Source organism: Molossus molossus, unplaced genomic scaffold (genome assembly GCF_014108415.1).
Source record: "Molossus molossus isolate mMolMol1 unplaced genomic scaffold, mMolMol1.p scaffold_m16_p_4, whole genome shotgun sequence".
Classification (NCBI taxonomy): domain Eukaryota; kingdom Metazoa; phylum Chordata; class Mammalia; order Chiroptera; family Molossidae; genus Molossus; species Molossus molossus.
Genome location: NW_023425377.1, coordinates 62,092,421 through 62,102,068, shown reverse-complemented (window position 1 = coordinate 62,102,068; position 9,648 = coordinate 62,092,421). Strand labels below are relative to the sequence as shown.

Here is a 9,648-nt window from a genome sequence, read left to right as displayed (position 1 = left end):
TTGGTGGGAAAGCCAAGAGATAGTCAGAGGACATCCAGGGCAGGCAGTGACCGAAAATCCTTTCTTTGCAGAAACCAAGGAGTTTCTTCATAGCTTCCTAAACGCATAAGTCAGATTATGCCCCATCTCTCCTGCTAATCTACTTACCATTTCATGATTTCCCATTGTTTTCAGGGTACAGTCCAAAGATTTACCATGGTTGCAAGGCATGTTCTGGCTTTTGCCCACCTGTCCAGGTGGCCTCAGTACTGGCCTTTCATTCCCTGGAAGATGCCACCACGCCCCTGCTGGCCGTAGGAGCTTGGAGGTATTCCCTCTTTGGCATGCTCTTCACCCCTGTGCCCCACTCACAGTTCATCTCTACCCTGCTTTTCAGCCCTGAAGTTAAACATCACTTCCTCTGGGAGGCCTTGCCCGACCTCCCCCACCATCATAAAGCAAGACCCCTCTGTACCTCAGGGCACTCGTCATATTTGCTGTAATTTGCTTGTGGTCATCTGATGAAACTTTTCCTCCCCTCATGGATGGTAAGTAAGCTCCCTGAAGCAAGACACCTGTTTTGTCTGCCCTGTTCACACATGGGACCCCAGCACTAAGCAGAAGGGCAGGCACATAGTAGGTGCCAACAGTAGTTGTTGAATGAATGGTGCTGAATGTCAGCGCTGGAAAAACCATGGTGATAAACCAGTTGCCCTACCTCTTCTTCCTACCTCAGTTTTACAACCAAGGAAGCAGAACTCTATTTATTTATTTATTTATTTATTTATTTATTTATTTATTTATTTTTTATCCTCACCCGAGGATATTTTTCCATTTTTTGTACAGATAGAGTGGGAGGGAGAGAGAGGAAGGGAGAGAAAGACAGAAACATCGACGTGAAGGGACACATCGAGTGGCTGCCACCCGCACGACCAACCAGGGCCGGGGACAAACTGCAACCGAAGTACATGCCCTTAGCGGGAACTGAACCCGGGTCTCTCTGGACCGCAGGCCGATGCTCTAACCGCTGAGCCAAACTGGCCAGGGCGGAAGCAGAACTTTAGAGAGAGTGAGTGAGTTGCTCCAGGTCACACAGTGCACCTCAGTGATGGTTCAGGGCTGGGGAGCTCCACCTCCTGCCTGTCCGTCTATCCCCGCTATGTACCCCTCCCCACTGCATTTGAAGGTCCCAGTGCTGGACATCAATTAATTTCCTCTCCTTTGTGTTTGAAGGAGGACAGGCTAGAAAACAAAACATGGAACCACTGAGCCCTGGATGATATTTTTATTAATTTGAAGAGAAGGGGTTCCATATCCAGGGGGATTCCATACCCAGACTGTAGGTGGTGGGCAATGTGGGCACACACGCAAGGTGAAGCCTGAGGTCTGGTGGGCAGTTATCTCTGCATGTGTTTCTCTTTGGGCTCATTGGTTCTTGTTCCAGGAGCTTGGAAATTTGGCGAGTCCTGGTAACTTTGGGTCATGAACTGTGTGCTTGCTTCAGGCTCACCCAGGTGGAAGCGACTCAGAAATTTTTCCATTTTCCAAGAGCCTGGAAGGACAAACAGACCACAGGGAGGCAATGAGAGAGAACCACGGACTTGAGAGCTGGCAGGGATGAGAGGGAGGCAGCAGGTGATGACTTTGGCCATTGGGCTGAGTACCTGGGGGTGCCTCTGGCTCCTAGCGGCAGGAAAACCCCTGGATATTAGCAGAGCCCCGAGGAAGGGGCTGCTTCCCCAAAGACAATGGGGACTATGAGTCTGGACTGAGTCAAGAGCAGCCTTTGGTCTCCTTCCCCAGTGCCTTTTATTTAGCATAACTCTGCCTCCTCATTCACATGCAAAAGAAAACGCCCAATCAGGTGGTCTGCACACTTCCTCCACCCACCCCTCTTTTCCTGCATGCTCTCTCAGCCCCATGACTGAGGCCTTAATGCTTCTTTTCTTCACACCTGGTCGTCCCAGCTGCCGGGGCTGTTGGCAGAAGTGCCTGTGCCATTCATTCACTCTCCTTCCCAGAACCCCCACCACTGCCTCAGAGAGCAGGGTTCCTTTCCCAGCTGTGGCAGAGGTCAAGGAGCAGGGGATGTGGCCTGGGTTGCTTCTCCCTTCTCCTGAGCACCTAGATCCTGGAGGGGAGCTGAGTGTGGGTGAGACATCCCTAGGCTGGGGCCTGGAGAAGCCTAGTCACTGCCCAGGTTGGAGAGACCTCCTCAAGGGGAGGAAACACAGGGGCATCAAGGGAGGTGTATCTTCTGGGGCAAGTGTGAACAGGCCTAGTGGCAGGGCAGGGAGGACACAGCCCCGGGCACTGGGGAGAGGCCGAGGAAAGTGGTCAGAGGCATATTCCCACGCTCTTGTTTCCCAAACTTTGGGCCTCAGGCACCCTTGGCAGATAGATGGTTGCCAGATAAAATACAGGACACCCAGTTCAACTGGAATTTCAGATAAACAACAAATAATTTGTTAGTGTATGTTTCACATATTGCATGGAGCATACTTATAATTATTCCTTATTTATCTAAAATTCAAATGGAACTGGGCATCCTGTATTTTCTTTCTCTCTCTCTCTTTATTGATTTTAGAGAGAGTGGAAGGGAGAGGGAGAGAGAGCTAGAAACAGCGATGAGAGACAACATCGATTGGCCACCTCCTGCATGCCCCCCATCGGGGATCGGCCCACAACCTGGGCATGTGTCCTGACTGGGAATCAAACTGGCAACCTCTTGGTGCCTGGGTTGATGCTCAACCACTGAGCCACCCCAGCTGAGCTCTCTTTTCTTTTTAATTCTCACCTGAGGATATACTTTTATTGATTTTAGAGAGAGAGGAAGTGGGGTGGGGGGGAGAGAAACATAGATTGATTGCCTCCTGTACGTGCCTTGACCAGGTATCAAACCAGCAACCTAGGTATGTGCCCTAATGGAGAATCAAACCCACGACCTTTTGGTGTACAGTATGAAGCTCCAACCAACTGAGCCACCCGACTAAAGCTTCTTTTCTCTCTCTCTCTCTCTCTCTCTCTCTCTCTCTCTCTCTCTCTTTTTGCTAAATCTAGCAAACTTCCCTGGATGGAGGGAGCTTGGGGAAGACCTAGTTCAGAGCAGAGCGAGTGGTGGGAATGGCCTGGACCAATGGAGGACAGTAATGCACAGGGAGAGCAGGGTGAGAGGCTGGCATCCTGGAAGTCCTCTCAGAGTCGCCCATTCATCTACCTGTGGTTCTCTGTCTGTACCCACAACCCTTTAGTGTTCTGTACTCCATTTACCACAGATCTCCGCAGGGGCTGTTTACATCTCAAAAATGCTCTCAAGGGGAGGACAATTTTTAATCCAAAGAAACAAAATAATAGTAATGATAATGCAAAAAAACATAATAGCAGTAAAACACTGATATAGTGCTTTCTTTGTGCCAGGCATGGTTCTAGGAACTCTGCATATTCATTCAATTAATCCTCACAAGTGGACTATTTTTTTTTTTTTTTTATGTAAGAGAGTAACATTGATTGGCTGCCTCCTGCACGCCCCCTACTGGGGATCCAGTCCGCATGGGCCCTAACCAGGATTGAACTGGCAACCTTTTTGTGCATGGGAGGATGCCAAGCGACTGAGCCAGAGTGGCCAGGACAAGGGGAGACTACTTTTGTCCCCAGTGCACAGATGGAGTTCTGGTGAGGTTGCTTCTTAGTGGTGATGGGGAAAAGGCCCTCTTCAGGTTCCCTCACATTTCATCAGGCTCAGTGACTGTGCCCGCAGATTGGGCTGCAAGCAGGAACTTCAGGAGTTCTCTTGGGACAAGTGTAGCTGTGCCCTTGAGAGAGTCTCTCCTGTTAGACAGGCTGCTGCTGAACTGAGAGGAGTGTGACTGACGCCGTGGGATCTTCCACTGGGAGGCCTAGCCGTGGCCTCGCCACTCAGGGAGCCTGGTTGCCTGGACAGTACTGCGGTTCATGGCCCTGGGAAAATGTGTGCCTGTGTGGATGCTTATATGTGTGCATCACATGCACATGCATGTTCACGCCAGGGGAAGGGCTCTGGGTGAACTGGTGTGTGGCAGGCATGGGGACAAGGGGGCCTTCCCCACTGACCAGGGCAGGAAGGAACCTGGGTGGCAAGGAGGGAATTGAAACTCATCACGAGATCAGGGCAAGTGGCAGAAAGAAATCCCCTGTGCCCTGAGGGAGACCTCGCTTCCTTCTCCAGCAGTGTGCCCTCCCCTAGCTCAGGTGACTTCTCCTGTTGGAGCTCGGAGGGTCTTGGTGGCCTCACAGCTCCTTCCTCGTCTCATTTCTGACAACCCTGTGGTTCTTGGGCTTCTTGGGCAGCTCCTCAGCCCAGCCTCTCTGTCCCTCAGGAGGCTGCTAGCCTCCTGCTGCCTCCTCCCTGGCTTGGCTGTGACTCCTTACACCCCCGTTTCCTGCCACAAAGGGCAAGAGGAACTGACCCTGTGCAAGTTGTAGAAGGAATAGGGGTGAGTCAGGCCCTCAGGGGTGTGTGGGGAGAGATGGGGAGCTTGGAGGCTGTGGCTTCTGTGCTCACCACAGGGAGGAAAGCCCCCTCCTGCGTGGCACTGCTGGTCCCAGCTGCAGGGAAGCCACTGCCACGCAGGAAGAGCGCTGTCTGAGGCTTGGCCGCTCCCCTCACCCACCCGCCCAGGATGGGCTCTTCCTGACACTGGGCTTGGCTGAGGAGTGCACTTCAAAGACTTCTGGCTGGAGGGAGAAAGAAGCAGGGTGTCTGATGCCCTTCTCCCAAGCCACCCAGTGACCGGAACACAGAGGTCTGGTCTCCTTAGGGTGGGGCTCCCACATATGAGCAGGTGGGTCCCTCCGCAACCCTAGGGAGCACCGACCGTTTCCATCTTAGAAAATCAGACTCAGGCACCCTCTCACCTATTGGTTGGTGCTGACAGGGAAGGTGTTAGAACGAGAGATGTTCGATGTTGGAGATGTTTTGGAAGTGGGCCAAGGAGAGAGTTAGGGAACCTGATCAAAAGCCATCAGGGGCTTCTGAGGCGCCACTGTGTGCCTGATCTCTACCAGACACTGGGGGTGGAGGGGTGAATGACCCGTTTTAACAACTGGTAGAGGGGATTCACGCTGTCAGAGACTCACCTTCTGAGTTGGAGTTCTAGGGGTTACCAAGGCTGGAATGCTTGGAAACGGCCGACAGTCAGTCTCCCTCCAGCTTCCCAGATCTGAGGGGCTTACCACTGGTAGGGAGCGGTCGGTCACATGGGTGGACTGCCATGGCCCGGCAGGGTTACCCAGGCACCCAGGAGACAGAGAAAGTGATGCGACACCTAGTCTAGCAGCCCCTCCCTCGTAGGAGTCGGGAGAATGGTAGACAGCTCCTCTGCTGGAATGTGGAAACTCAGCTAAAGAGAATCTCAGCCCTGGGGTCTGGGCCCTCCAGCACTGACAGCTGCCTCTTGGGGTCTGCCAGGCATGGCAGGGAGCTAATGTATCCAGGCCTATTCTGGCCCTCGAAGACTTTATAAGACAATTAACACTGGACAAATAAGCTAGGCCTTTGAAGGGTAGCCTTGGCCAGCAGCTTACTGTATCCCCCCTCATCCCAGCAGACGAGGTCCGAGCCCTAGCAGCACCCCTGGAGTCTCTCGGCAGGCCCACTCTTAGGACTTCTGAACAGCGTAGGAAAGTGTTCCCTGCATGTCCTTGCTCTAGCCAAGGGACATTCCCCACCCTACCTGTCATTTGGTCCTTAGTAGACACTAAAGTGTCCCCCTCTCAGCCTGGGAAGTGGGGGTTGGGAAGCCCTTACTGGGAGGCAGAGCCTGTAGAACAGGGGCAGGGTACTGTGCCTAGGGCGTCAGCTCCTCCGAGCCACCATATGAGTTGCCCGAACCTCTGCTGGGACCTGGGGTGCCCGGCTTGGAGCTGCCCTGTCACCCCAGGCAGGTGAGCTGTGTCTGACCAAGGGGGCCACCCTCTTCCCTGGCCTGCCCCTGTTCTCCCCCTAGGTAGGGGCACCATTGTTTCTTGTCAGGGGAAAGTACAAAACTTGACCACCAGGCTGATGACTGCCACCCTGAGCGCGGACTCTGCGGTCATTTGTCTGGCTCTTTGCGGGGCTGGCTGCAGGGATAGAAGCGCTGATACCTTTCTGCTGAGATTAATGATGTCCTGGCAGTGGTGGGCGGGAGGCCTAAGCCTTTTATTTTTTTGTGCCATTAAATGACATCCAGAGACTTCCACTCAGGAGCTGAAAAGCCCATGTTCCATCGCATCCAATTACTCCTGGAAGATATTTGCTGAGTGGCTGATCCTGGGGGCTTGGGAGGCTCAGGGCAGAGGGGACCACTGTGACTCTGGTGGGAGTGAGGGGGTGGGGATGTCAGGGGAGTTCCCAGTTGGGGAGGGGCGACCCCCAGCTCCTCTGGAGAGGAAATCCCAGGAGAACTGCAGTTCCCAAGGACAGGGTAAGTGGATCACCCTCCTCTGGTCCTGTGGCTGGGGTGGGGTGGGGTGGGGAAGGGAGTGAGCTGAGGGGAGACTTGAAGCTGTCAGTTTAGCTCCCAGTTATCAATTCCAGTATCTGGTGGTGGTACAGGCTGGCTGGAATTTGGGGCAAAATTTGGCAATCATCTGAGGTTTCCCTGTGGATGATGTGTGATGATTGCTCTGGACGGTTGATGTTTGGCTTGACTGGGACCTGTGGAGAGTGCAGGCAGTTCCCAGCCAGTGTGCCTGCCTGAGAGTTGCCCAGGATGGCCCCATCTGAGTCGCTGCCAGGTTCCTAGTCCTACCAGCTCTGCCAGGTGGGTGTGGCCCTTTGGAGGCAGAAGAGGGCCGGCTGACACAAGCCCACATGGTGACTCAGGGGCTGGGCCCTGGGGGGCTCCGGGGCCTGGCCAGGTGAACCACCATGGGAGGTCATGGTGGGCAATAGGGGCTGTTTGCAGTGGGCTGTGTGTGTTTGTGTCTGTCTGCGTGTGTGTTGGGGCTGGTCTCTAGGCAGGGCCCCCTTCTCTCCACCATTGCCACACTGGCTGTTTTCCCTCACTGCCGCCAGGCCTGTGGATTCCTCCTAGCTTTTGTCCCTCCACACCAAGGCCTCCTCCTTCAATGATGCTTGGAGCTCTGCTGCCTTCTGCCATTGGCCTGTGCTTTCAAACATTTCTACATAGCATCCTTCCTCTGAATCACCCATGATACCCCACAGGCCTTTAGGTGCCACAGCAAGACTTAAACCCCACTGGAAGGCAAGTCTCTGCCTGCCCCTCCTCTTTGACCCCTGGGGTGGATGGCTCCCCAGGAGTTGCTCAATTCAGCTGACTGAGGTGCTGGAGAGCAGATTATGGCTACCTTGTCCAGAGCCCTGGACCCCTTCTCTGTCCCCTTGCATCTCATTTTGTTGGGGGCAGTCTGTCTGCAGGCCCCCGAGACTGCCCCTGCGAGGTGGAGACTGGAGCCTGGCATGGCCCGTTAGCTCCCCTGGTGCAGCCATACCGTTCTGGGCTCATGGCCTGGTACAGATTTCTGGAGCAAGCTGTGGCACATCATCTTGAGGGACAGAGAGGGGATTTCCCTAGCTCGCTCGCCAGAGGAGCGTGAGGCTGGCTCGTGACGCTTCTGGGGAGGTGTCTGAGGTGTGGCATGGTGCAGACCACAGCTCCACATAGAGCCCAGCCACAGGAAAGGGCATGTGGGGCACTGCCTGGGGTGGCTGCTGGCCAAAAATGCTGAGGGCAGAAGCTTGGACTTGCTCCCTCTCTGTCCGCATGCCAGGGGTTCAGGGGTCCGGGGTCCGGGTGGGAGGAGAGGGAGTGTGGATGTACTGGTGAGAGGTACAAAGAGCATGCCTTAAAAAGACCAAAGACAATTAATCTGCTATAACTGAGGACCCTCGATCAACCAAGCCACTCAATGGTCTGGGCTTCAGTGTCCTCATTCACCCAGGGGTTGCGACGGCCACTATAGTGCCCACCCCATGTCATCAGGAGTGAGGGAAGGTCAGGAAGGGGCAGGGCAGGCTGGTGGAGAGGCTGGCATGTAAGTGGTCCTGCCTATTCAGCCTTGGGACAGGGTGGATATGGATGCCAAACTTGTCCTTTGTGGGACGGTGCTCACAAAGGTGGCTGTCTCTTCAGGTGTTAAAGGAAGTTGACGGTGAGGTGTGCTGGGGAACGTGGGGGTGTGAGAATGGGCAGATGTTTGTGCTCGAGGCTTGTGAATGTGCATACGTGGGTGTGTCCCATACACAAACACTCTCATTGACTGGAAGTCCACAGTGGGCTGAGCACAGGGACAGGTGGTAAAAACGAACCATAAGACAGAGGTGAGCTCTTCCCTCGAGGAATTTATAATCTCATGGTGGAAGTGGGGCCATGCAAGTGAAAAATGATTGAGCAACACAAGAGATAAAAGCAGGTGACTAAGGAAGTACAACAAAAGGTTATGTGAACATCTCAGAGGAGCAGGAGAAGGCAGGTAGGGTTAACTGAGCGAAGACAGCCCGAGATAGGACAGCTCCAAATTTGGGGAGGTGAGCTGTGGCCTTGAGAGCACGTCAGTGAAACTGGGCCAGTGCTGGTTGGGGCACCAGTTTGGGGTTTGTGAGCTTTGCCTTCTCCTCTATTTGGAATGTGGTTACGCTTGAGCTATGAATGCCCCACCCCCCACCGTGAGCTACCTAGGGTGACACATACATCCATGGGAGCAGGAACTTGGTCTAGGTGGCTCACTTCTATGCCCACAGCTCCTACAATGGGGCCTTGAACACACAGCTCCTAGGTTGTTGGAATGAATGTGGAGGGCGTTTGTGAGTCAAGCCAAGCATGGCGGGAGAACAGCATTGACAAGGAGGTGTGCACAGGCAGGAGGACTGGGGTGGGAAAGTAGCATGTCATAAATTGGAAGCAAGATAGTTCTGAACCCCCTTCCAGGCCCCTTGCTATGGCCCTGGCAGCACAGTATCTGACTGAAGCCTCCACCAAGAAGTGAGGGTGGGTGGGCGAGTCAAGCCTGATCACCTTCTCCCTGCGTCTGTCTAGCAGAACTCAGACTCGAGGAGAGCTTGTAAGCTGGGAGCAAATCTATTCAGGGTCACTCAGTGGTAGGCTCACTAGTCCAACCCCTTATCTTTTCTTTCTTTCTTTTTTTTTAATCCTCACCCGAGGACATTTTCCCATTTTTTGTTCAGATAGAGTGGGAGGGAGAGAGAGAAACATCGACATGAAAGGGACATATCAAGTGGCTGCCACCCACACGACGCAACCAGGGCTGGGGACAAACTGCAACTGAGGTACGTGCCCTTAGTGGGAACCGAACCCGGGTCTCTCTGGACCGCAGGCCGACGCTCCAACCACTGAGCCAAACTGGCCAGGGCTCTTTTTTTTAATCCTCACTGAGGACATTTTTACATTTATCTTCAGATAGACTGGGAGGGGGAGAGAGAGAGAGAGAAACATCGACGTGAGAGAAACACATCGATTGACCGCCTCTCACACGACCCCAACCAGGGCCAGGATCGAACTGCAACTGAGGCACATGCCCCAGACTGGAATCGAACCTGAGACTCTTTGGTCCACAGACTGATGCTCTAACCGCTGAGCCAAACTGGCCAGGGCCAACCCCTTATCTTGATGTAGAAATTGAAGCTCAGGGATGTGAGGTGGCTTATCCAAGGTCACACGAGAGTGTGGG

General features: G+C 53.9%; 1 protein-coding gene across 2 annotated transcripts in view; it reads right to left on the bottom strand.

Annotated features, from left to right (window-relative positions):
* Positions 1–1,256: 1,256 nt before the first annotated feature.
* The window catches only part of PEBP4 (phosphatidylethanolamine binding protein 4), a 212,703-nt gene continuing 204,311 nt past the window's right edge, over positions 1,257–9,648 (bottom strand). For both annotated transcript variants that reach the window (XM_036241289.1, XM_036241287.1), the window contains one exon: positions 1,257–1,531. In XM_036241289.1, the coding sequence (XP_036097182.1) occupies positions 1,377–1,531 (155 nt within the window). In that variant the 3' untranslated portion in view covers positions 1,257–1,376. The remainder of the gene's footprint in view (positions 1,532–9,648) is intronic.